This window comes from Macaca nemestrina, chromosome 1 (genome assembly GCF_043159975.1).
Source record: "Macaca nemestrina isolate mMacNem1 chromosome 1, mMacNem.hap1, whole genome shotgun sequence".
NCBI classification, from domain to species: domain Eukaryota; kingdom Metazoa; phylum Chordata; class Mammalia; order Primates; family Cercopithecidae; genus Macaca; species Macaca nemestrina.
Window position 1 is genome coordinate 65126624 of NC_092125.1, and position 26775 is coordinate 65153398.

Below are 26775 nucleotides of genomic sequence, written 5' to 3' on the forward strand. Positions count from 1 at the left end.
AGCTGCGAAGGTGGGCTGCTCTGAGTGGCCTTAGCTGAAGTACACACCTTGCAGAGCCTGCTCCCTCATTGATTGAATGGGATCCATGATGTCTGTCCTATCTCCGTTACAGGATTTTTGGGGGCAGGTCATCGAGAAAGTGAACAGGAAAATAGTCTGGAGGGATGACTGTGGTATCCTTGATTTTTGACAATGAGTTTTGCTTTGGTACAATGCTCAGCAATGGTGTAGTGAAAAAGGCCCTGAACCACGGTCACGAGTTCTCTTTGCTAGTCCTCACAGTGCTATAACTAACTGGGTTAACTGGGTGACTTTAAACAAGCGCCCCCCACCTGTACTTAACCCTGCTGGGCCTCATGTCCCTCTCTTCTAGAATGAGGGCTTTAGACTAGTTAATCTCTAAAGATCTGTTAGCTTTGAAATTCTGTGATTCCATGTGGTTAGATATGTGCAACTTCCCTACTTATCCAAAACAACAGGTTTCTCTTACAAGCCATGAAACCTGCATCTCCTTGATTTTCTTAGTACAATATCTGTGTTCAGAACCAGATATGAAGAGGTATTACTGAAGGATTTCTGTGCTGCTGACAGCTTAGAAGGGAGGGCTAAGCCTTCTGGAAATGTCTACCTGGCAATTCTCAGCTTGATATTGGAGCCTATCTTTCCTTTCTGCCTCCACTGCTCAGGCTGTTCCATCCAACAATGGAGCCCAGACAGTTTGCCAGTGGATCTGGCAAAAGAAAAGAGTGGATGTGATTCCTGGAAAGGCAGTGGGGCCAAGGGTGGAGCAAAAGTTCCCTGACAGGCATGAGGTGATGTAGTTACAGGGCAGAATCCACATAAAATTCCTCTCTTTTGTCTCCCACCTCACCCCCAAAAACCATCTTCCAGCTTCACCAATAGTCTTCCATATCGAGGATTTATAAGCAGCTGAACAAGAGGGGCTTTATGAAGAAGGCAAGAATCTACTGAAAATACCCTGCTCCTCCATGAATGTAGGAAAATCCCAGAAAATCTTGGCCAGGTCAAAAGGTCTATGTCACAATGAGCCTGGGTCCAAATGGGGTGGGATGATGTGAAGAATGGGTGGTTGCCCTTTTGGTCTCAGTGTAGAAACCAGCTGCCTGTGGGGTCATCTAAGGGACCCTGAAAAGGAGGGACAGATGCCCGGGGGACCCAGAGCTCTTGCAGAGGCAGGGTGCCCAGAGGCCACTGAGCCCCCAAGTCAGTCAATCAGCCACAGGTATTTATTGGGGTCCTACTGAGTTGGAAGTTCTCTGGGGGACATCACGAGACAGATAAAATGCAATTACTGCCCTAAAGGAGCTTAGAATCTACTTGAGAAGGCAAGGCTGGTACACTTAACTATAATTAAATGTGAGTGGGAGGCTGAGTGCTAACAATAGTCAGAAAAGGGGCCCCCAGCAAGGGCTGGGAGTGATGATAGAGGATTTGTCACTTTCCACACTTATTGGAAGCCTCTTCTATTTTCAAACATTCAGGAATGGAAATTTCACACTTTTCCTAGGTGACCTCTTCCAGTGTTTCATACAACTTTCTTGAAGTCTCCTTTGAGTCATCTTGTAACCTTCGGACGTGGATAATGCTTGACTTTCTTGGGCCCAAGGACAGCCAGCCTTTCTTCCGTGGGTGGAGCCCCGGCTTCATCACCTTCTCTTCCCACAGGTGGAGGAAGGACGATGGAAAGAGGCTGGGGTCCTGGAGGCCTTTGATCTTGGTCCTCCTCCCATGGTAACTGAACAGTTCATCTTTCTGTCCCTCAGGGTCCTGGATTCCTCTCTGGGGCAGTCAGGCTGGCCTCAGCAGGAAGAGAGTCATCCTGGAGCATCTTTCTTTCCACATGGGGCAGCTGGTCTGGTTGGAGGTTCACTTCCAGAAAATGTGTCATCTGAATTAGGGTGACCCTTTCTGCCTCCTGAGCTGCAGAGACACAGACCAGACTGTGAGGGTTCTGGGTAAGGACAGCACTGACTCTGATTTCCTAAGAACCACTCCCACCCACTGCAAGTTTTCAAGAACTTTCTGACACAGAAGCAATGGAGCCCTAGTTGGTTAGGTTAAGCCAGCCTACCCCCTGATAGGACTTGGACTTCGGGACCTGGGTCTGAGAACCTTAGCCTCCTCCACTTGCTGACAGAAAATCTCACCCTTTCTTTACTAGGTCTACATATCACAGAGCTGTCACTTTAAGAGTACTTAAACCTGGGCACATTGCTCTCAGAGAATTTTAGCAGGGCCTTGCAGAAGGGGGAAAATACGAGGTTTGATCCCAGATCTGGGCCTTGCACTCCTGCTCTCTGCTGTGAGGGTTGCTTATGAGGCTTATGGTTAACATAGGCATCACAGCCTTTGTAATCCTCCAAGAGCTTCTCCTTATGCTCTGGGATGTAATTGACACATAAGTACAGAGATAATTTCTGATTTTATTGGTTAAAAACCAAGGCAGTTTGGGCAGGGTGGCTCACGCCTATAATCACAGCAATTTGGGAGGCTGAGGATCACTTAATGTCTGGAGTTCTGGCCAACATGGTGAAACCCCATCTTTACTAAAAATACAAAAATTAGCCAGGCATGATGGTACACGCCTGTAGTCCCAGCTACTTGGGAGGCTGAGGCAGGAGAATTGCTTGAATCTGGGAGACAGAGGTTGTAGTGAGCCGAGATTGCAGCACTGTACTCCAGCCTGGATGACAGAACAAGACTCCATCAAAAAAAAAAAGAAAGAAAGAAAAGAAAGAAAGAAGGAAGGGAGGGAAGGAGGAAGGAAGGAAGGAAGGAAGGAAGGAAGGAAGGAAGGAAGGAAGGAAGGAAGGAGAGAGAGAAAAAGAAAGAAAGAAAGAAAGAAAGAAAGGAAGGAGAAAGAAAGAGAAAGAAAGGAAGGAGAAAGAAAGGAAGGAAGGAAGGAAGGAAGGAAGGAAGGAAGGAAGGAAGGAAGGAAGGAAGGAAGAAAGAAAGAAATGAAACCTAGGACAAGAGTGGTTAAATGGCTTAGGCTAGAATTTAGCTCTTCTACACTGAAAAGTCCTGGCAGGACTCTACCCCTGCCCAGCCCTGAGGGTGTCAGGTGGGAACCAGAACTCTTCTGTTTAGCCTTGGGGCTACTGAACTCACAGATCCTCCTTCTCCGGAGCTTCCTTTGCAATAGAACCAGAGCCATAAGCATAAACAGGGCCAGCATGGTAGAGACAGGAGCCAGGGTCCGAGAGCTGCTCTTCTCTTCTGGAAAAGCACTAGAGTGGGGATGGAAAGAGCACAGGAGAGAGGAGGTTGGAGCCGGGCAGAAGATTAAAGACCATTTGCCCATGTCCTTATTTTACAGGTGGGGGAGCTGAGGCCAAAGCAAGTGGGCAACCCTGTTTCCCATGGCAGGTTAGTGGCAGAGCTGGGACTAGAATCTCTGTCTTCAGGCTTCCAAACCCAAATCCTTTTCCCTCTTCCACCCATCTGTGTGTGGGCCCTGTGATGTCTCCCAATGAGAAAGAGGACTTGGTGGGAGCCAGCGACTCCAGCCTGAGCAATGGGCTCTGCTACAACCTTTCCTTGTGGCTTCAGTGCCACACCCCCTCTCTCTGGAGCTTCTATTCCTCATCTTTAAAAACAGAAAGTCCTAATGAAGATTCCAGCCTAAATATTGTCTTTCTGTCATTTAGATATCACTTGAAAACCACAGGGAGCGTTCTCACAGCAAGGCCCCTTGAGTGAGGGAGGGCGTCTGATGTGTACGTCACTGTCTTGTGGGTACAAAGAGAGAGAAGTGAGCAGAGGGAGAGGGGCCTCCCTTGCATGCTGGGGATGAGACAGATATGGGGCCCCCTGACTGGGAGAAGGTGCCTGGGGGTTACCTCTTCACAGAGGACTCCTTGCCAGGGGGCCTCCAGGGTCCTACTGCCGGGGCCTGGCTCAGCGTTGCTTGGGGACCTCTGTCTCCAGTGGCAGCATCTAGGTCCCCTGCAGCACTTCCTTCCCCAGATGCTGCCTCTATGCTGGTCCACACACCTGCAGCTGGAGTTCCCAAGGTCCACAAGCCTACAGCTGGAGTTGTTTCTCCAACGTAGCCCAGAGATTGTTGCTTAGAAACTGGCGTTGCTTGTGGGAGGATTTCCCAGGCCAGAGTTTCTGAGACCAGAGCTGGTGGCCTAATGGTTCCTAGGACATTTTTGGCCACATCAAGAGTGATCCTGACCCCCTCTGTGTCCTCCTTTGGCCTATCAGCCTTGGTAGTTGTCATCTCCCTCCTGTCCTTGCTGGCTCTCACCCCGTTTGTCACTGAGCTTCTGGTGCCCCCCCAAACACCTTCTGTTGTACCGGACATGCTTCTGCTTTTTGCAGCTGGACTCTCTGGAATGGGAGCTGGTACTTTGACGGAACCCTCCGCCCAGCTGCCTGTCCCTGGAGCTGCTAGCCTCGTTGCTCCTGGGGTTTGGCTTCCCTCAGCTGAAGCTGTGGTCATGCTGGTTCCTGGAGTTGAAGCAACTGTGTCCCATGCTGTCCCCTGTCCTGAGGTCTGGGTGGTTCCTGGGATCCATCTATTGGCCACCGGAAATGCTGTTCCATAGGATCGCATGGTGAGCTCCCCAACAGCTGGAGTGGCTGTGGGGAGGGTGCTGGAGGGACCTGTGTGGAGAGCAGAGGGAGGCCACATGGGAAGGCTGGCAGGCGGCCTACTGGTTTTGGCAAAGGACACCAGGTTTCACATGTCTGCTAAGTGGAATGCAACCTCACTAAGAGATGCAGTCTTTGACCAATAGGATGGATAAAATAAAAAATAGGAAAATTTTTCATTATCCATTATCTGTGGCAGGCATTCTCTAGTCTGTGGCAGACACTGACATGTTTATTCCTATTTCCTTTTCCCATGCTCACATGTTTTCTATCCAGCTGTCTTGAACCCCCAAGCTGCTTTCTCCAGAGGCCCATCTTCCAGCAGGTACTGGTCTTCAAAAAAGACAAAAGAAACACTGCAGTTCTAGCAGAGCAGCCGGTTGCAGCAGGCGGCTGGAGAGCAGCATCTACTAGAATTAACCTGCTCTCAGGCTGCCTCCTGTCATGCTGTCTCCTCTGCCAAGTGGCCTTTCACAGCCTGGATGCCCTTCCTATGCTCTGGGTGCCTGACTTGGGATCAACAACCAGAACCTGCCACAGAGGGCCTAGGCCTGGGATCTGTCAGATGCCTGCTGAGGGGCTCAGCAAGAGTCTGCATGAGGGACAGCTCAGTTGCAATTCTTTCGTCCTGCCTGTCACACCTCCTCTGCAGTCCTGCCGCTTCTCTGCATGTCTGAACATGTAGCTATCAGGATCCTAAGAAGCCACATTATCCCATTCTTGGAGCCATCTCCAAATATATATTTCATGACATTTGGGGGACTCGGGTGGGAGAGTGTACATGCATTCACTGGGGGAAGTTTTTCCTAAAATCTCCCTTTCTTTTGAAGGTAGCCTTCTTCTGAAATGAAAGCCTACTTCTTAAAGTCTTTGCCTTGCCCCAGCTTTTCATTGTACTTCCCTAATGTTTCAAGCCCTTCTAGGTCTCTGAGCCTTCTCTTGCACTTCCTCCTTCCTAGAATGTGCTTCACCAAGCTTGACCCATCAGCCATCAGCTCGTACCTGCAGAGATGGTCAGATTCATGCTTAAGAACAGCATGGCATTTTCACTTCCAATGCCGCAGAGGTAGCATCCGATGTCATCCGGGGACAGTTGGGACAGCCTCACCACAAACAGGCCTCTCTGTGGAAAGTCTGTGAGGGCCACACGGTCACGATAGCGATGGTGAGTGTAGTGGCTGGTGGACACAATGGTCTGGCAGATCCATCTTGGGGGCCCCAGACGGCACCAGTACTTCCTTTGGTGCCTGTTGACAGATGAGGGGGCATAATGGCAGCGGATGGTGACAGCTCCTCCAGGCTCCCCAGACACCAGCCTTGAGCCCTTCAATGCATTTGGAGCTGTAGAAAGAGAAGGAAGTCAAAGGAGAGGGAGTGGTGAGCATAGTCACTGTTTGGGGAGTCACGAGCTCTGAACTCTGCCAGAATTAGAGGTCAGGTCAGAAAATGCCACTGTGAACATGGAGCAGAATCAATATAGAAATGGCAGAACTCAGCCATTGGGAAAGCCGATGTTGCCCCGAGGTATGGAAGATGAAAATGTCATCATAATCTTACCCACTATTTAGCTAACACTTATCCTGTGCTATCCTGGTCCATCCAGAGCATGGTTCCCCTGTGCTCCAATGCAGATGTTTAAAATGATGCTATCTAAGCACATGTATGAGGGCTGAGGCAACATCTGACACTCACTCACTCAGTCACTCCTCACTGTAGATTTAGACAACACCGTCCAAACGATGCCACCGACGATAACATTAAATGATAATTTATCATTAAAATACAAAAATATTCACAATTATAAACAAGGACCCTTTCAGGACACCAGTGATGATTCCCTGATAGAAGGACTCTGGTTTGCATGGGATGTAAAAGAGAGATGCTAAACAGTAAGAATATATCAGTGTATCTTTCATGTGCAAAAGACGAGGAGCCCTGAAACACAAGAATCCCGTTCTGCTTGCTGGGTACCTGTCTGGACCAGTGGTTGTAAAATTCTTCACACTAGTCACTTTTCCATAGAAACAGAAACAACCAAATGCCACCATATAAGCACAGATGAGCAGTACTGTGAATATGTCTGCTTGGCAACAGGCATAAGGACAATTCGTAGTTGAACCACATATATGGCCAGCTTCCTGGATGACTTAAATGTGATGGGGTGCAAGCAGAAACAAAGTTTATTCTTTCTCTCACTGCCTCTTCATATCTTCTCCATGGACATCTCTGATCCTTGATGAAATCTCAGGCACAATCTCATGTATAGTAGCTTTCATAATCTCTCCTGGATAACAAAAAGCCCCACTTAGTCTAAACTTACACATCCAGTCCAGTCCAATGAAAGATTACAACTCCAATCTCTTGCCCAGTCAAAACCTTTTCCTTTCTCCCAGCTGGGCTTGGAGTCTGTCATGGAGGAGGGGGGCATGGTTGGAGTCTCTTGCTTTGCTCTACCCCTTCCCCTATTCAAAGCTTCTGTTTGGGGGTCCCTGCAGGGTTGGGTAGAGTGGGGAGAGGAGAGGTGAATGAGACAGTTGTGATCTGCCCTTGGTGCTTTCTGGGCATGGCAGATGACCAAGGCTGCTTCTTTTTTGCCTACCAGATATATTTTTAACATATATGGCTGTCGTTTTCTCCTTATGAAAACTGCATGTTCTTCTGCTGGCCTTTGGTGGCCACCACCCACAAGCCTATGACTTCTGGCTATCTGCCCTGCTCTGTGGTCATAGTCCCCTCTGGGTGGCCCTCTAGGTGGAGGCCCTGCATTTAACACAGGAAGCACGCCTGCGTCCTGCGGTCAGAAGAAATCTGGGACAAAGAGCAAACTTGTTGAGTGACTTTCTGGAAGTTCCTTCTCTTACTTGGCTTAAAGTGAGGAAAAAGTGATGTCTCCTGTCCCCTGGGACAAGTGGAGGGGACCACAACACAGGGACATCTCTCTGACACAGTGAGCTCTGCAGCCGCTGATGATTCTCTCCTTCCCTCATTTGGCCTGGACAGATTCCCGCGGGGCTGTTGCTGGGACTAGCTCTATGGTGTCTTTCTACAGCCCTGGACATGTGGTTCAGCATCTTGTGGTAGGATGTGGATGCCTGGCACCTATCAGTTTGTTCTGTCTTTAGGACCTCTAAACCCCAGAAAGTGCAGTTTAATATCCTTGATTTGGTTTGGATGTTTGTCCCCTCCAAATCTCATGCTGAAATGTGTTTCCCAATGTTGAGGGTGGGGCCTGGTGGGAGGTGATTGAGTCGTGGGGGCATCCATCATGAATGGTTTAGCACCATCCCCTTGGTGCTAAATGAGTTATTTCTCAGTTTACATGAGATCTGGGGCCTCCCCTCACCCCTTCTCTTGCTCCCTCTCTCGCTATGTGCTGTGCTGCTCCTGTTTTGCCTCCCCCATGAGCAAACGCTCCCTAAAGCCTCACCAGAAGCCAAGCAGATACCGGCACCATGCTTCCTGTACAGCTTGCAGAACCATGAGCAAAAGTATGCTTCTTTTCTGTATAAATTACTCAGTGTCAGGTATTTCTTTATAGCACTGTAAAAATGGCCTAATATAATCCTATTACCAGGAACGGTTAAGTAGTTTGCGGGTGCCAGAGCAAAATGAAAATGCAGGACTTCTTGTTCAAAAGTTATTAGGAATTTCAACATGGCAACAGCAGAGCATTAAGCCGAGTACCTTCTGAGTATGGGGTCCTGTGTGAATGCACAAGCCCGGGAAACCTACCCTGCCTATTATGTGTGTACTCAGGTCTAATTACCGGAAGAGTAGAGGTCATGAATGTTATGGTTGTACTGATACTCACTGTAAGTTTAATTAAACAACACAACCCAAACCATGCCACTAATGGGAAAGTTAAATTACCATTTAAATTTACCGAGTTGTGAATATTTGCAACATTCACAATGACAAACAAGGACCATTTCAGGACAACAGTGATGATGCCCTGATAAAGTGTGCATACCCCGGATTTCAGGGATTCTCCTGATCTGCATGTGGCACATTTGAGAGGAGCATGGTTCCATTAATCAGCAGGATGGGGTGGTCTGACTTTACAGTAGAAAGCTGATTAAGAACCCTTAATCGACCCTTGCAATGCACATAATTTTCTATTAATACCAAAGTTAAGAACCAATACCTTAAGGATTCATTTGATAGATCACTGATCAGTAGCTCTTTGTTATAAATAATAATTAAGGTTTGGGAAATTTTATATTAACTACCATAAGAATTCAAGACCAGGCCAGCATTTTAGGGTCAATGTGTACCCACCTGGGGGCCCTGATGCCAATTCTCTGCTCATCCGTGGAGGTGGGTGCCCTGGCTCTCATCTCATCATTGTTACTCAGCAATTGTCTATTGCTATGGCTTCCATTAGGAGAGGCTAGGGCTCCCTATAGCTGTAGGGAGCCTGACTTGATCTGAGAGACCCTGAGAGGTCTGAGGTCCATGGTTGAACAAAGGGAGGGTAGAGGTTGTACCTGCAAAGGAGCTCTCCTCCCTCCAGCAGAGGGATGACGAAGGCCTGAGTGTTCCCATGGTCCGGAGATGGGTCCTGGAGGGGAGAGAGCCCTCCCACAGCCATCTCGGATGGGGTCTTTTTTGTGGAAGGGCGAAAGAAGAACCTGCAGCAAAGGAAGGAGGTGGGTCATCAGGGAGCTATCCATGTGTCCAGAAAGGCACCCACAGAGGAAGAAGCAAACAGCCAGCTCCAAACCCCTGCCAGGCCAGATAGCTCCAGGCCATCCATCAAGTAAGAGCTGCCTGCCCTCCTGCAGCTTCTCCCTCCCACTGCTACCACCTTGCTAGGGTCTCAGGCAGCAGCTGCCTAGAGGGGGAGGAGAGGGGGGTGGGGAAGTGGGAAGGCAGCAACCACACCCCCTTCCTGGACTGCAGGCCTTGTGGGGATGAGGGAGTATACCTTTAAATGAAGATTAAAGTGCTGACCAAAGCATTTAACTGGAAACTTTAAATGATCAAATTTAGAACGTTTGAGACTTAAAGCAATTAATTTAGGACTGTTACTTAGCAGAAAAATCATGGGCCTGCCTGAGTTGTCATTTGGGGGCAGGGGAAGCCTGCTGTTACTGAAAAATTTTAAAAGGGACAGCAGGAGGTTAAAAAGGTGGCGTGATTTTATCACACAGAGTGCTTACTCAAATATTGGCTGCTTTTTTTTTGTTTTTGTTTTTCTTTTGAGATGGAGTCTCGCTCTGTTGCCCAGGCTGGAGTACTGTGGCACAATCTCAGCTCACTGCAACCTCAGCCTCCCGGATTCAAGCGATTCTTCTGCCTCAGCCTCCCAAGTAGCTGGGACTACAGGTGCGTGCCACCATGCCCAGCTAATTTCTGTATTTTTAGTAGAGACAGGATTTTACCATGTTGGTCAGGCTGGTCTCGAACCCCTGACCTTGTGATCTGCCTGCCTTGGCCTGCCAAAGTGCTGGGAGTATAGGTGTGAGCCACTGTGCCCAGACTTACTGGCTACCTTTGATTCATTAAAACTCTGATTTGTTTTTAAGCCAGTTGTTAATCCTTTTTTTTGGTATTATCATAGAATTTTCTTTCATTCATTAATTTATTCAGTCATTACTTATTAAGCATCTATTTGCCATTTGTCATCTAAGCATGGTTTATACCTGGACAGTTTTACCATACCAGCCTGTGAGGAACTTTAGGGCAGCCTGGAAGACTCAGGTCTGGTTTTGTAAGCCCTGAACCTGATCTGGGTTTGGGACTCACCTTGTAGCAGGCACAGTATGAGGAAGAAAGGCATTTTCCATCCTGCCCTCCTGTTGGCAACCTGCAAAAAACACTCTAAATGAAAAGAGGCCTGAGAGAAGCTGGGTGAGGGCAGTGGGGACTTGAAAGAACAAGCATCTTCTCGCTTTGGGATCTCGGTTTGCTCGGCGCAGAGGCTGGGTTGCAGATATCTGAGACTAAGACAAGCACTTCCCTCCCTGAGAAAGCATGACTTTATCCTTAGCCTCCTAAGCATGCACATTTTGGTCACGTCCACGAGGCTAAAATGTCCCTTACCCTTAAGGGTTCTGTGTTCAGAAGAGGTGAAACTCCCTCTGTAGGATTCTAGCCCGGGCACCCACTTGCCAGCCTGGAGCTCTGAGTTTGTGGGAGCACCGTGTAATGGAAAGGCCACATTTGAAGTCTAAACTCTAGTTGGAATTGTGGGACTTTGGAAAGTTAGTCTCAGGGATTCGATTCCTTTTCAGGGGAATGAAGGAATCTGCATGGGGTTGTTGTTTCACAGCTTAAGTGAGATTGTGGTAAAGTGCCAGCAATGAGCCTGGAGTAGTCCACTTCTGTTCCTCTCCTCGCCACTTCCTGTTCACAGAAGGGGAATTGGTTTTTTCAAGGGAAGATTTCTGTTTCACTGTTAGTGTGCCTCTGGTCAGTAACAAGGAGTTAAAAATTAAATCTCAGACCAAGCAGCTCTCTGCACTAGGGTGCTATTCTGTTTCTTCTCCACAACTTCTAGAAAGCCCTCTCTGTCCCCCGATCCACACTGACCTTCACCCCTCTCTGGTCTCTCCCACTGGCCTGGGGAGCTTCCAGAGGGTACGGCTTTGTGTTTCATCTCTCTCCCATCATGCTCTGAAAGGGGATCTAGCACATTGTAGATGTGAAATGCACAGCTATTGTGAACAGTAACCCTCCTCTTTTAATGGACACCATACTGATCACTACTCAAAGGTCTTTCACCACTTGCTGATGAAAAAGACAGATTGTGGCTGGGTACAGTGGCTCACGCCTGAAATCCCAGCACTTTGGGAGGCTGAGGTGGGTGGCTCACGAGGTTAGGAGTTCAAGACCAGCCTGACCAACATGGTAAAACCCCGTCTTTACTAAAAATACAAAAGTTAGCCCGATGTGGTGGCACGCACCTATAATCCCAGCTACTCAGAAGACTAAAGCAGCAGAATTGCTTGAACCCAGAAGGTGGAGGTTGCAGTGAGCCCATGCCACTGCACTCCCACTTGGGTGACAGAGCAAGACTCTGTCTCAAAAAAAAAAAAAAAAAAAAGACAGAGATTGTACGTTATACTTCTTTTGTATTCCCTAGAGGGTATTCATGGATGCTTTTTGATTGATTAAAAATCTACTCTTTGAATCTATCTACTGCTTCTGTTTCTGGGACCTATAGATTTTTTAAAAAGCAAACTAAAGTTAGCCAGTGAGTTTTCTTCCTACTCTGTTATGTTCCTCACTACTGTTGAGGACAGGTGCTAACAGTCAATGGTTTGGCCCATGGGCAGAAACCCCCTCACTCCCCAAACAGTTTAAGCCATGCAAAGCCACTGGCCAGTTTGGGACACAGGCTGTGCAGGAGGGAATCACCAAGAGGAAAACAGGGAAGAGGGGAAAAGAAGAGGCAAAGGAAGTAGGAGAAAGGGGAGAGAAAAGGAGAGGTAGGAGGTGAAAGAAGGGAAAAGGGAAGAGAGGGGACAGAAGAGAAAAGTAGAGAGTCCATGGGGTGGCCCTGATCTTGTTTTCCTGCAATGAGACTTGGCAAGTTGTCACCTCAGCTTGACTCTGCCCAGCCCTCTCCACTGAGGCCTTTCCCTGCTCTATCCAGTTTGAGTCCCAAGGGTGGCCAGATCTTTAAAAGTCGATAGGCTCTTTATGCATGTTTCTGTGCCTTCCCTCTAGCAAGTCCCCTAGCTTGGGCACTGCGATGGCAGTCTCAGACCCTTCCCTGCCTTACAGAGCTTCCTGTCCCCACTCGGAGACTCTCCCAGGGTGTTCTTGCACCTAATTCATAATTTGATTAATATTCACCAAGTCCTGGCTGATTCTGGGGCTGGCACCTAGACACCCGCTGGGCAAATTTTTCTAAAGCACTAAGTGCTGATGCAGCATGTGTTGGGGCCAAAGTCTCTGCATCACACCATCCAGTTCCTCTGAAGCCACCGGTGCAGCAATCTCTGGGCTTCAGGAAGAAAAGCCGGTTCCATGGGGCAATGAGGAAGCAGGAGTATAAGATAAAATGTTTCCAGGGAATTATCAGCTTTGATTGGAGGCTGGAAGGATAATATTCAACGGAATGTCTCCAAGTCACCCTCTCTGCCAATGACCTTCAGAAATCCTTTCTCCAGGAGACAGGGGGCCATAATCAGTAGCCTGGGGCCACAGGCTTCTGTTACTGCCCACTGCATTTTAGGGGATGAGACCACATGAGGGTACTCTCTTGTCCCTCTCGTCTTGCTGGGAAGGGCATGCACCTCACCTCAGCTTCAGCACAGGCTACTGTGTGACTTCCCAGATGCCTACTGGCCCTCTGAGCCCCAGTTCATTCCTATCCCCTCCCCACATCCCCTGGGCAGCAGATAAGAAGGGAAGGAGTCAGTGTGGTATAGAGGAGAGAGCACAGAACCAGGACTCAGGAGGGGCTGCAGCAGCCTGAGGCTGCTGCAATAACTTGGCCAATGTTCTGTTCCTCTCCTCTATGAAAGAAGAGCTTTGCCCACATGTTCTCCATGTTTCTTCTCTTTGTAACGTTTTTTTGGTTCTAAATTATCCAGGACTTCTAAGGAACCATGCACTCTGGTGGGTGTGAGCAGAATAATAGGGAACTGAGAGGGAGCCCTTATGTTCTGGACCCTAGAACCCTTAACTGGCCTCCTGGGAAGAAGCCCACCTGCTCTGGGAAGGGCACTGAAGAGCATGTGTGACAGCTATGACTGCAGTTCACCCCCCACATTCAGAGGCAAGATCCCAACCTCCAGGAGAAAGCCTCATTTCACCTTTTGTTCTCTGAGCTTCAGTGTGGCCTCTCCATCCATCTCAGTCCAGAAACAAGATCCAGGTGGACTTTTCTTCTTATGAGATGCAGGTGTTTGGACGTCTTCTAGTTGCTCTTCTTTAAACCTGGAGACTGAGAAGTCAAGGTGGTATGGTGGAAAGCAGCTGGAGCTAGCAACAGAAGGTTGGGGTGTAAGGCATAGCTCTGTCACTCACCTCAAGTCACTTCTTTTTGGATTTTATTATTTATAAGAGGAAGCCAGTCCTAATCCCTTGTCATTCATACTGTCACTTATTCCTGAAGAACTTTTCCAAGGGTGGTAACAGTAGCTTCAAGAAAGAAAACAGTGATCCATGTCCTTCCTCCTCTTGTGTCCCCTCCAGTCCAGGGTCTCAGACTATTTAGGGTGCCCCAGCTTACCAGCCCATTCAGGCATCTCCCAGACAAGTGATGCAACAACTTGGGCAGGAGGGCAGGGAAAATTCAAAATTCAAGAGAGGAATTCCCCTACCATTTGTCTGGCAGCTGGTGCCCTTCAGCTGACCTGGCCCCTCCAACTCTCATAGAGAAGCACTTTGGGCAGCTTGGATCACTGACTTCAGAGCTGCATGAGCTGATGGTTACTAATTCATGTTCCGGACAAAGCATAACACAGTAAATGAGACGATCTTCATGGAAAGAAGACACTGAGAAGTGTGGCTTACCCAAATAGATGACATACTTGAAAAATACCCCAATATTTCCATTTGGAAAATAGTTTATGGGGTTTTTTTCCTTGTAAAAGATGTGATCTTCCAATCTCTGTTGGTCTGAAACTGACATTAAAATGGCTTGTACAGCTGAAGCACTCAACAATGAATGGGCACAAGGGGATGAGGGTGCTGCAAGCTGTAATTTGGGACCTTCACTAGGACCCCTCATAGATATGATAATATGGCACCTCTGAGCCATTTAGAAAGGGCAACTCTTTCTTTTTTTTTTTTTTTTTTTGAGACGGAGTCTCGCTCTGTCGCCCAGGCTGGAGTGCAGTGGCCAGATCTCAGCTCACTGCAAGCTCTGCCCCCCAGGTTTATGCCATCCTCCTGCCTCATCCTCCCAAGTAGCTGGGACTACAGGCGCCCGCCACCTCGCCCGGCTAGTTTTTTGTATTTTTTAGTAGAGACGGGGTTTCACCGTGTTAGCCAGGATGGTCTCGATCTCCTGACCTCGTGATCCGCCCGTCTCGGCCTCCCAAAGTGCTGGATTACAGGCTTGAGCCACTGCGCCCGGCAACTCTTTCTTAAGAATAAATTCAGTTGGTATATTGTTGTGCAATTTGCCATAGCCATAGATGGCAGCATGTATTCGTGCGATTCCCCTTCCAAATTTGAAGGCAGATTGGGGGGTAGAAACTGAGTCACTGAAAGCAATAGCAGAGGAAGAGAAACAACTCTATGGGTGCTTGGAGTTCGGCCATGACAGGACAATTGTGCACTTGTGTGTGCTGGTAACTGCGTGCACAGCAGTCTATGCTGCTCTCCCAGGACTTGGTCAGCAGCTTCCAGTGCTACAGCTCCAGATCTTCACCTCCATCTATAGCCTCTCATATTAGTTAAAATACATCTACAATGTGAGTGGTCTCTCCTTAGTAATGGCACTCTCGAGCAGCTCACGACCCGAAGAACTGTATATAGTGGACTTGCCTTCCGAGACTCGTTTCCAGAAATGAGTGACCTTCTTGTAGGTGGTAGAGAGGTAGCTAATGCCTCCCTGGCTAGGTTCTCCCCTTCCACTCCTCTTGGAGCAGTATAGTGTCATGTTTGATCACATAGACTCTGGAGTCAGACTCCCCCCTCCTCTCAGTTAAGATCTCAGTTCTACTTTTTACTGGGAAAATGACATGGGAGGAGAAAATAGCACCTATCTCATAAAGTTATTATGTGGATCAAATGTGATAATCCATATAATTCAAAGTTCTTAGTATGCAGTTAATTTTCATTAAACATTAGCTGAGAATATTATTAGCTTGGCTTGTAGCAAAGCGAGCAGGTGTCTTATCATGATCGAACTCTCAAAAGAAAAAAATTCCTTTGATGGTTTTCATCTATTCAAGGGTCCTCTCCCTCCCTCCTTCCCTTCCTTCCTTTATTCCTTTTCCTTTCCATTATTTTCACATTTGAAAGATTAAAAATTCATCAATTTGTCTAAGGACACTTCTGAATTAAATTTATATTCTTAAGTAAACGTTTGTCAAATTTTCACCATTTTGTAAATGTTGCTGCCATTTGCATCCTTAAGGGCATATTTTTCTGTTTTATCTACTTTCGAACACTTTGAAGACTTTTTGATTACAGAAACCAAAAATTATAGTAAAGTACAATTAATTGTAATGCACTGGTCCAGTTTCCAGAGCACTTTCTCAGAGCCATGATGTCCCTTCTCTGAAGCTTTATGGAGGAGAAAACTCCATACTGGCTGCTTCTCTTGGGGATACAATTGAATTTTCTTATGCAGTACAAAGCCCCAGGGGTTCCTTTACATAGATATATGACACTATAACCTTCTGATTTTAGGCCCTAGACTCTGGAATCAGGCTTGACCAGATGTCAGATCTGGGAAGAGCTTTGTCCATTCCCTGTCCTCCAGTTCCCACCTCCAATCCCCCAGTTAGCAAATGACTTCGTTAAACATACACACATGAGAGTAAAAACCAGCAAACAGAAAACTAACCCAAGAAAGGAAAGCTACTTGTGCTGTAAAACAATCCATATGGATCTCTTTCCTCTCCAAAATGTGCTTTCTAGTGTGTAATGAAGAGCAGTGGACAGAGGTGCTTTAGGTTCCCACGTGGCTCACCCAATCCTGTCCCTTTCCTTGGTAGTCAATGCTTATCCTCCTCCTTATGTGTTATGGCAGCTTTCTGCCTGCTGTACCCACTTTGTAAGCTTTTTCTACCCTTGTTGTCTGCTGGAAAGACACATGGTCCCTCCTGGCTCAGGTAGAATACTAAGTATTGAAGAAAACATCATTTAAAAACACCTGCATTCATACAAGTCCTTGGTTACTTACTTAGAAATTCACAAAGGAAGGTGAACTATGAGACTTGTCACTCCTCCAAATGACAACGGAAGAAAGTATTTGTATAGCACAAATAATCATTTTATAATGGCATTTAGCAAGCTTTTATAACCTCAACCACCACTTACCTGATAGCAAAGCTGGCAGTTCAACAATATTCAATGCCTAAACACAGGAGGCATTCCAAAGGCAGTTAGTTGAGTGCTGAGACAGTTTAAGTTCATGTACAGGCTGTTGGCAAAAGCACAGAGTAAAGAATCCCAGGAGATTATTTCATAGATGGGAGCATTTTAGCCTAAGACTTGAGCTGTAGCTCATTCTAGAATGTTGGTATGAATTGTTGTTGGAGAACATGATCAGCACCTCTTAGCATAATCTTTCTGGAGTGACTTGAGTCTGAGAATGGAAATGAATATGTTTCTTACTGATTAAGATTATTCAGTTAGGATGCTATTTTGAATACACATTCTCCTATGATAATGAATCACTGGTCCTCGTAGGATGGAAAGGACCCCCAAAAAGTTAACTTGCCACTAAGGAGGCTATTGGTCTCCGTCTTCTCAAAGAATGGTGCTATTTGTGGGGGCTTGGTGTTCATCTCTGTTGCTGGCAGGTTGAATGTTTGATAGCAATAGTAACTAACTCAGTGTTGATTAGTGGGAGCCTATACTGTTTGCTGGGCCCATGCATAGCCTTCATTCTTCTGATAGTGCACCTTCCTTAATGTGTACACTGTGTTAGCACCAGGGTGGCCAATGGCTGAAGCTGGCTGATGTCAGAAGACCAAGCCATCCTGTCTACTTGGCAGTTAGTGGTTCTTCCATGGTGGATTCTCTCTGGTGAGCATTAGCATGTGATACAAAGATCTTCACACATCCTGCCCACTCCCTTGTCCCTCCATGTTCCATTACCCCCACCTTTCACTCTGTATGTATTCTCACATCAGGTCATTTCTCCTTTCACACAAAATAGATGACCAGGTGCACTGTCCAAGCTCTGTCCCTTGGATGGACTTTCTCCTGACTCTGTCTTTTAAGACCATTCCTTGCAGTACACCTACTATCCACTTTCGACCTGAACCAAACCAACTCATCTATAAACAAAGCTTGGGTTTTTCCCCTGTCTGCCATTAGCTATCAAGTATGCTCTTCTGTGGCCCCTTATGAGCCCTGGGTGGGGCACTTGTGTAACAGTGGTAGTTATTATGAGGGTCTGGGCTGCCTGCTTATGCAGCTTGCTGTGCTTTCAGGTCCTTGTGCTTGATCCCAGCTAAAGTGCTTATAAGTCATGATGAATTGCTGCTGGATCTGCCTGACTTTATGACTTGGTGGGTGTAATAACTCTTAGCTCATGATGGGTAGTTCCAGACGTATACTCATTTGGTGTCCTGTGTTCAGTACTGTGTCTCAACTAGGACTCGGTGTCATACTAGGAGTTGTTTTTCAAAAGGCACGTGATGCTCCCCTGCAGATGCCATGGCCTTGCAAAAGAATCTTAGGGGACCACGTGACTAGGGAGTGATTCTTCCACTAGGGCTTGCCATAAGCTCCGCACAGCATCTTTTTGCACCACCGAGACCTCCCACACTAGTGAGTGCAGGGCTGCTTACAGCTAAGCCTGGACCCGCTGCAGAGGCTTTTCCTGCTCTGGGCCCCACTCAAAGGTAGAAGCCTTTCATGTCACTAGGTGCCAGAGCAGTATTTCCAGCTGTGGAGTATGCTGCCTCCAGAATCAAAGAGGCCTGTCAGATGTGCTGATTCCTTCACTGTGGTAGGAGGCGCAAGGTGTAAGACAAGGTGTACCTTGTCTTTACTTCGGATGAGGTTTCTTGGCAGGCTCTTTATCACTGGACTCCTAAAAATATTACCATGTGACAGGTCCCTGAATCTTCATAGGTTCGCCTCCATCCTCTGATCCACATGTCTTACGAAGGCCTCCAAAATATAGCCACCTCTTGTTCATGTGGCCTGACTAGCATGAGAGCATCAAATAATGGGTCAATGTGACATTTTTAAGGATATCTAGATGATGTTGATTCCTTTGGACTATATTATGGCAGAGGACAGGGGAGTTAACATAGCCCTGGGGCAAAAATATAAATATGTATTGTTACTCACCTGTGTAGATGCAGTTGGTTTCTAACTCTCTTCTCTGAAGGGAATAGCAAAGAATGCATTCACCAAATCAAGGCTGCATACCACGTACATGAGGCTTTGCCAATCTGCTTGTAGCAGGTAAACAGACACAGTGGCTGAAAATGGGGTTACTCTTTTGTTAAGTGTGTGGTCATTTACTGTCATCCTGCAGGGTCCACTTGGTTTCTGCAGGGGACAACTATTGAATTAAATTGAGATATCATGGGAACGGCCATTCTTGTATCCTTTCGATTTTTTTTTTTTTTTTTGAGACGGAGTCTCACTCTGTCGCCCAGGCTGGAGTGCAGTGGCTGGATCTCAGCTCACTGCAAGCTCCGCCTCCCGGGTTCACGCCATTCTCCTGCCTCAGCCTCCCGAGTAGCTGAGACGATAGGCGCCTGCCACCTCGCCCGGCTAGTTTTTTGTATTTTTTAGTAGAGATGGGGTTTCACTGTGTTAGCCAGGATGCTCTCGATCTCCTGACCTCGTGATCCGCCCGTCTTGGCCTCCCAAAGTGCTGGGATTACAGGCTTGAGCCACTGTGCCCGGCCGTATCCTTTCGATTTTTATGGGTGATATTAATATCCAGAATTACTCCCAACACATGATATTGTTTTTATATCTTGGCTGGGGATGGGGCAGTTTCAGAGGCTTCACTTGGTCCTACTGTGATAGTTCTGAGCCCACAGTCCTAGGATCCAATGATCCAAGTAGCAAGTATATGAATCCCAATTATACATTCAGAGACTGCAGAAATTACCACTGGGTGTAAGTTGGACCTTGACCAGGACTTTACTTATTATATGGCTCCCACATGTCCCACTAGTTAGAACAGTAGCCACGAGGATGCTTTGATTCTCTGGGCAACATGCCAGTTTGGTACAGTTACCCAGGTAAATGACCCTGGGTCCCTTTGGGAAGGGCTTATGGAATCGTTACTCTGTATGTTTACCGGGGTGTTGCACGATTCTTTCTTCCAGAGACCTGACTGAGTCCAACTCTGAAAACTGGTTCAGATTCAGAAAAGGCCAAAGGATCATGACACTGTATTGGGGCTACTGCTTTCAGACTCCTTATTATCCATCCTTGACTTCTTCTAGTGGTCTAAGCTAAGAAACATTCTTGTTGGTCGAGTATCTATTTTGCCTCTATGGGTGCTGTGTTCCTTTAATCATCTCCTTAATTCTGTGGGTCAGATCTTCTTGGCTGCCAATCCAACCCCACTGCGCATTGTAATAACTTCAGCCACCTGGCTTCTGCAGTTAAGTGCCACCACCTGGTTTCTTTGGCGCTGGGCCTATCGTCACCATTGGTATCACTGAGTCAAATTCTCTACCTGGTCGGTCGCAGTGGCTCATGCCTGTAATCCCAGAACTTTGGGAGGTCAAGAGGGGTGGATTGCCTGAGGTCAGGAATTCAAGACCAGTCTGGCCAACTGGCGAAACCCCATCTCTACTAAAAATACAAAAAAAATTAGCCAGGCATGGTGGTATGCACCTGTAATCTCAGATACTCGGGAGGCTGAGGCAGGGGAATTGCTTGAACCAGGGAGGTGGAGGTTGCATTGAGCTGAGATTTCACCACTGCTCTCCAGCCTGGGCAACAGAGTGAGACTCTGTCTCAAAAAAAAAGAAAAAAAAATTCTCTGCCTACTTTTCCAACCATCAATCCTGGCTTATCGAGGAGATTTCCAACTGATCTTTTCAGTCATGCTATTTTCCTTCTCACTAGATCATTTCTTTTGGGTTTTGTAAATGGTATAGTCTCTGGCCCTTCTTATAGAACAGAATCATCTGGTAGGCCTTCCAGCCTCATGGTGTATCCACTCAGCATGCTGACTTCCCTGAGCTTTTTTATTTCTACCTCTACTGTCTGCTGGGGTAGTGCTGGCATTTCAATCACATCAAGCTTGGGCCATCACTTTCTCCCTGCTTTCAGGAGCCATTTGAGCAGCCAGGTCACATCACCTCCTGGGGTCCTTGCTAGGGTGTCAAATCCTGTATCTCTGGAGAGTGATCCCAAATCAGTACACTCTTCCTTGTCCTACCTGATGCTCCCGGCCCCTTGATCCGGCATCTTCAGGATCCAGTCCTGCATGAACTCCTCTGACTTTTGCTGGTGTAGGCTGGCTAGGACTAGCAGCTCATTTGAGGTCTTTTCTTCCATTATCAGACCCAGCACATACCCCTAGTTATAAGCCTAGTTACAAGGAGCAGAGATGGTGGGGAGAGGCCTGTGTATTGTCTTCGAGTAAGGTGGGGGAGGGAGAATTGGGAAGGGAGAGAGTAGTTAGCTCTTAATAGGGACAGGTGGGCAAACCCTGCAGGATCAGAAGATTTAAAACAATGTGGGAGTACAACATTTGGGGTTCATCTACTCGAATGTTCCCACCCAAGTTCCAGAGTCCAAATGCCCTCCAAATGTCTCCATTGCCTTTAGACTTAAGCCTGTAAGTGTCCATGAAATAGAAAGGGCAGAGCAACCTTCCTTTGTAGAGAGATTGTTGTGTGCCTTGCCCAACTTGCCTCAAATCACACAGAAGCCAGTAACAAGGGGGTGCCCAAGGATCATTTTCCTACCAAATACTGAAAAAATCAAATCTCCAGATTTGCTGCAATGGGACAGGCTTCATAATGATGAAGAATTTCATCTTGATTTAAGTTTGCTAAGTTATAAATAAATGCTGTTTAAGCACTACATTGACAAAATTGCTTAATTTAAGAAGGCAAAATATCTTACTATCTTCAGAGATCACTACCCTTGATCTTTTATTCACTTTTTAAAATGGATCCTACACAAGAATGCCCTAGGAAATGATGAAGTTCCACTCTGACATGTAGGATCCCCAGTGTTCCTGGAGTCATCTCCTTCCTAACTGTTCAATTCATGAAGCTGAGCTTCATTTTGAAAGACAGAAGAGAAAGGGATCTTGCAGTTCTACCTACTTTGGCATGGGAGTTTTCCTGTCTAAAAGGAAGCCCTTCCTTTCTCTTTAACAAATCTTTATCAGGCACCCACAGATCACAGTGCTAGGAATATTAGGGAGTATAGTAAGACATATATACACGGTTACTGTCCTCAAAAAATTTAGTACCTAATTGGGAAGGAATGGGAAAACTCAAATATCAAAGCAGGTCTCACATATTCAAAAAAATAAAACCTCCAAAGAGTGAGAGAAATTAATGGCCCAAAGACATTAGGAAAGCATTCTCATGTAATCCTACATTGTCATAGAATCATAAAGTAGGAGACCTTAGAAGTGACCTAATTCAAGTCTCTACTCAATAAACAGTATTTTCAGAGACTTCTTTTAAAAGTAGGCATTCAGTCTTAGTTTGGTTATCTCAGGGACAGGGAACTCAAGTCAAGTCCATTTTCAAATATTTCTAATTTTTAGGAATTTCTAACTGAGAAAAATCTAATTTCTTTTAATTCCTACCTATTGGCACTACTTACATCTTCTGAAAGGAGAAATATAGGATTAAATCTATTCCCGCTTCTCTCAGTAGCCTTTGAAATAGTTCTCCAGAGTCTTCTGTTTGTTCACTTTGTTAAATCAAGTTTAGCCTAAAGCTGCCTCCTTACATATTTTAAATTTGGCCTAAGGGTTTCTCTATACATTGTGAACTCTAACAAGTGGAAGTGTAAACAGACCGTAGCCTACACTTGTGCCAATTACTGACTTTTGACCAATTAAATGTGGTCAACTGTTTGAACCGTGTTCAAATAAGGCAAACGCTGAGCGGTAACCAATCCAGTTGTTTCTGTAACTCACTTCCGTTTCCTTGTATGTTATTTTCCTTTTTCTGTCCACAAATCTTCCACCACGTGGCGGTGCTGGAATCTCTGAACCTATTCTGGCTCAGGAGGCTGCTCGATTCACAAATCGTTCATTGCTCAATGAAACTCCTTCAGATTTAATTCAGCTGAAGTTTTTATTTTATCAACCTAAACATTTCTCATTCCTTTGAACTAAAATCATAGAATATTATTGATGCAAATGGCCATCCTTTATTACAATGTCTATTTTCTGCCAGTGCCCATGCCTGCCACTATCGCATTTAAGCATTGCAATCACCCCATAAGTCAGATGGTATTACTACCCCTATCATATGGATAAGAATTCTGGAGCCTCAGGGAAGTTCAGCCTCTTCTCACCATCTGAGTTGTTCCTTCTAGATGAATTTGTTTGTCAATGTGTCTTGAAAGCCTCTGGGAATTGAGCCTGTAGGTAATGGTTTTTTTGAGCAGGGTAGTGGCGGTAGACAAAATGTACTAGAAGGAAAACATTCGGAAAAATGAAAACCTTTTAAGAAACTGTGACAACAGCCAAAGGTGATAAGGTTGGGATGGCAGTGATAAGTAGCACAAGGTCAGGTTGATTACTCTGGTGTTGAGGAGTGAGGGGGTGGTGGGGTAGAGAATGGGAAAAGATAGGGGGTTTAATTTAATGAGCCTTCAAGTATTTATCAAGAAGGTACTATGCACCAGGCACTTTGCTGGGTTCTGGAAAGGGATAGTGAACAAAACAGACACATTCCTTGATTGATAGTCTGCTGGGGGAGAGGAACATTAACCCAATTAGCATAGCAAGAAGTATATACAATATAAGTGATTTAGAAGTATTGGTAGGTATTAGGAAGGGAAAGAATAGGGCTCTAAGGAAGCAATCGGGGATCATTCTGGAATAGGAGAATGTGCTATGTGACCTTAAGGTTGGTTGATCATTCTTGGTCATTCTGATGGTGAGAAGCCCATCTCCCAGTTCTAAGTGATACGCTCCAAGTTTGGCCAACTGCCCAGCACCCACCAGCTGCTGACTGGACTCAGAGGGAGAATCTGTTTTTAGATGGTGCCTGACTTGAAGCACCCTCTAGTGTTAAGGAAAGGAAGGTAACAGCCTGAAAGAGGGAATTGGGGAAAGACAAAAGAAATAAATTGAGACTTGTTTTGGGAACAGGTGGGCTGAGGAGAAGCCCCAGAGGCCTGGGCTAACAGCGCTGAAGATGGGCTTTACAGAGTGTGTCCTACACCCCAGCTGGAAAGCAGTGACGAGCCAGGAACAATTCCACTGATCTACATGGTTTTACTCATTTACTCTTATGAGAAGTTACTAGTAGAACTCTATACTACAAGTCTGGAAACCGTGACACAGAGGCTAAATAATTTCTCTAAGGTCACATAGCTTTAAGGGGGTAAAGAACAGAGTCAAGAGCTAGTGTCACTATGAAAAATGGCCCTGGCAGATCTCGCTATCCTAGTGCAGGTTTGAGATGATTTAGATGTGCTTGGCTGAGCTTTTCTTTGCAACAGCTTGACTGGGGGCTGATAAAGAAATTCAAACAGATGTGATAAGCTATGAAGTCCTGTGGGGCATGGCGAGGGCTCTCCAAACCACCTCTCAGGGACCAAGCTCCCTCTGTCTTGTGGCACTGCCCTCTTAACACTTGGCCTCCAAATGTACTGAGTCAGGGAAGGAAGGGAGGGAGGAGGTACACTAGCTTCATCCCAAAATTGTTACACCAAACTTCCACTGTCAATTAGCCTGAATTAGTCACATGGACCCAACTTACCTGCAAAGGACAGTGGGGAAATGAAGAGACATGGATTATTAGGAGAGCACTATGGGTTCCCTAAAATGGGACTGATGCCGGAGCCCAGCAGCAGACCAGCAGAGGCAAAGAAAAAGTGGATGAGCATAAGCAGTGGTTCATTTCCTCTCCCGCCCTGCAAAGCAAGATAACGCTTATTGGACTGTGGGAGAACACAGCCTGTCCTTGCCTTGGGTCAGCCTGTTTTTGCTTTTCCACTCTGCTCCTGTCCCAGGGAAAGAGCAGGAAAGTTGGGAAAAGGGTCACTCCACAGAGCAGTGAGAAGTTGCACTTAATTTGTGAAAGGGTAAGGAAAAATAATCTTTCATCTCTTGGATGTGTGGGGAGACAGTGACTGGGGAGAGAGCACAGAGATTTGAGCCCCTGGAAGTTCAGCGTGAAAACCTAATCCCTGAGGAATTTGCTGTCCTTCCTCCTTGTGGGGTGTGGCTCCTGTGGTCCCCACTTCCTGGTGTTTATGCCCCTGTGTAGTCCCTTTCTTGGGTGTTGGTGAGACCTGTGACTTACATTTAACCAGTAGAATACATCAAAGGTGATGAGAAGTCACTTTTGTGGTTAAATACAGAATGAGAAGATTGTAATGCCCATCTCTTGCAGGAAGACTCTGTCCCTTGCTGGCTTTGTTGAAGTTGGCTGTCATGTTGTGAGCTGCTCAGTGGAGAGAGTCATATGGTAAGGAATGGAGGGCAGCCTTTGGCACATAGCAAGAAACTGAGGCTTTCAGTCTGGTCACCCACCGGGACCTGAATCCTACCAATCATCACGTGAACTTGGAAGTGGATTTTTCCCAAGTTGAGCTCTTAGATGCAAACCCAGACCTGGCTGACACCTTGACTGAAGGCTTGCAGAGGACCCAAAGCTATGCCAGGACTGTTGACCAAAAGAAAGCAGGAGAGAAATGTGTGTTGTCCTAGGCTGCTGACTCTATGGTAGTCTTGGTATGCAGCAATGGATAAGTAATGCATGGGGGTCAGAAAGTGTGAGATGGGAGCACATTGGTTTCCTAGGGCTGTCATAACTAAGCACTATAAACTGGGTGACTTAAAACAGCACAAATCTATTCTCATAGCTCTGGAGCTAGAAGTCTGAAATCAAGGTGCGGGCAAGGCCATGGTCCCTCTGAAGCATCTAGGGGAGGACCCCTCCTTGCTTCTTCCAGGATTTGGTATCTCCAGGCATTCCTTGGCATATGACAACATCACTCCAGTCTGCCGCTGGCTTCACATGGCCATCTTCCCCATGTATCTCTGTCTTCTCCTTTTCTTATAAGGATATCATACAGGATTAAGGGCCTTCCCTACTCCGTATCACCTTATCTTAATTACGTCTTCAATGATCCTATTTCCAAATAAGGTCATTCTGAGGGACAAGGTGTTAGGACTTCACCATATTTTTGTTGGCACATTTCAACCCATAACAAGAAAAAAAAACAAAAAAGAGAGAGAGAGAGAGAGAGAAGAGCTGACAATTGCAGTATCATTTGGAAAACAAGCACCTTCTTGGTGCGCCAGGTGAACATATCCAAGCAGTCTGCACATTCAGAGCAAGGATGAATGTCTTTGTAGGTGAGGATCTCAGAAACTACAGGGAGTGGACCCTTCCCTTCTCTCCAGGAGCTGCTTGAAATTTGTGAACAAAAGCCTAACTTCACCAGCTGAGAGAATCCCCATCCAGAGAATGGCTTTTGGCACAGCTGCCAAAAGGGTTGTGTGACCTGCCTCATGGCAGGGGGTGGCCAGATTATCCTGTATTCGAAGTCCTTGTATTCTAAGGTAACCTCATTCCATTAGTCTGGTGGTGTATTTGTAAGCCTGTCCTGGGTTAATGAATGGACCCTTTTCTCTGTCTCAGGTACTGGAAGGGCCCACAAGCTACAGTACGTTTTCAACTATGGGCAGCTGCTGCCACCTTGTGCCAGAAAGACTCCATGGCTAGAATGACCAGGGACCTCAGATCAGGACACTGTGAAGGGGCACGTCTAATAATTGTTCTGGGGCAGCAGGTGTAAATCGAGATTGTCCCAGGCAAACATATGATCACCCCTGGGGAATGCAAGGGAACAACAGGATGTGCAAGGATTTTCCCAAGAATAAATATGAGTTTTCCAAGATGTTCTACTTTGCTACATTTACTCTCAGCATGAAGCTTCCTGTGCCACCTATGGTGGCCATCACACCTCACGCAAAGTTAACAATACATGAAAGAGTTCTGAATTCCTCTGGCACAAAGAAGAATGAATTTCCAACTATGCCTACTAAAAGAAAAGAGTGTCTTTCTACATTGCCTTTGAACACAACATACACCAAAAACATGTAAAGCTTTGTTCTGACTTTAACGGTGCATTTTAAATCAATAAAGGAACAAAAAGCCCAGAAAGGGCCTAACTCTCTCTCTCTCTCTCTCTCTCTCTCTCTCTCTCTCTCTCTCTCTGTGTGTGTGTGTGTGTGTGTGTGTGTGTGTGCGCGCGCGCACTTGGTGCTTTCAAAATTGACATATTACTCAGATATGGAAAAATAAAAGTAAAATTTTTGTCTTATAATTGTTTAGTGTGGGTGCTAATTTCTGTTGGTAGCAGGGATGA

General features: G+C 46.4%; 1 protein-coding gene and 1 long non-coding RNA gene across 11 annotated transcripts; one reads left to right on the plus strand and one right to left on the minus strand.

Moving 5' to 3' along the window:
• On the plus strand, window positions 1-26581 carry LOC105484862 (uncharacterized). Of its 4 annotated transcripts, none has more exons than XR_011613390.1 (7): window positions 1-1243; window positions 1785-1976; window positions 3341-3390; window positions 4351-4586; window positions 5583-5788; window positions 24792-25966; window positions 26046-26581. It is a non-coding gene; the product is annotated as an uncharacterized lncRNA (long non-coding RNA). The 4 variants fall into 4 exon arrangements; XR_989254.2 differs by adding an exon at window positions 4900-4948 and having other exon boundaries at window positions 4-1243; window positions 24792-26581; XR_011613399.1 differs by having other exon boundaries at window positions 6-1243; window positions 24792-24866; window positions 25760-26580.
• Window positions 1352-17559, minus strand: LOC105484863 (Fc alpha and mu receptor). 7 transcript variants are annotated; one of them, XM_071079449.1, is made up of 9 exons: window positions 17365-17559; window positions 16576-16678; window positions 13392-13522; window positions 10372-10432; window positions 9111-9254; window positions 5626-5964; window positions 3864-4635; window positions 3133-3251; window positions 1352-1941 (listed from the first exon to the last, which is right to left on the minus strand). In XM_071079449.1, the coding sequence occupies exons 3-9, from the start codon at window positions 13428-13430 to the stop codon at window positions 1781-1783; spliced, it is 1635 nt and encodes a 544-aa protein (XP_070935550.1). In that variant the 5' UTR covers window positions 13431-13522; window positions 16576-16678; window positions 17365-17559; the 3' UTR covers window positions 1352-1780. The 7 variants fall into 7 exon arrangements, with proteins under 7 accessions (XP_070935550.1, XP_070935544.1, XP_070935552.1 ...); XM_071079443.1 differs by having other exon boundaries at window positions 13392-13560; XM_071079451.1 differs by lacking the exons at window positions 16576-16678; window positions 17365-17559 and adding an exon at window positions 13606-13993 and having other exon boundaries at window positions 5626-5870.
• Window positions 26582-26775: the final 194 nt, after the last annotated feature.

Excerpts from the sequence above, each read along its gene's own strand:
- LOC105484863 (XM_071079449.1), bottom strand. The coding sequence starts at position 13,430 with ATGGATGGAGAGGCCACACTGAAGCTCAGAGAACAAAAG. Across the intron at positions 10,433-13,391 it reads TGAAGCTCAGAGAACAAAAG|GTTGCCAACAGGAGGGCAGG; the intron begins GTGAAATGAGGC and ends TGTTTTTTGCAG. Across the intron at positions 3,252-3,863 it reads AAGGAGTCCTCTGTGAAGAG|TGCTTTTCCAGAAGAGAAGA; the intron begins GTAACCCCCAGG and ends TCCCCACTCTAG.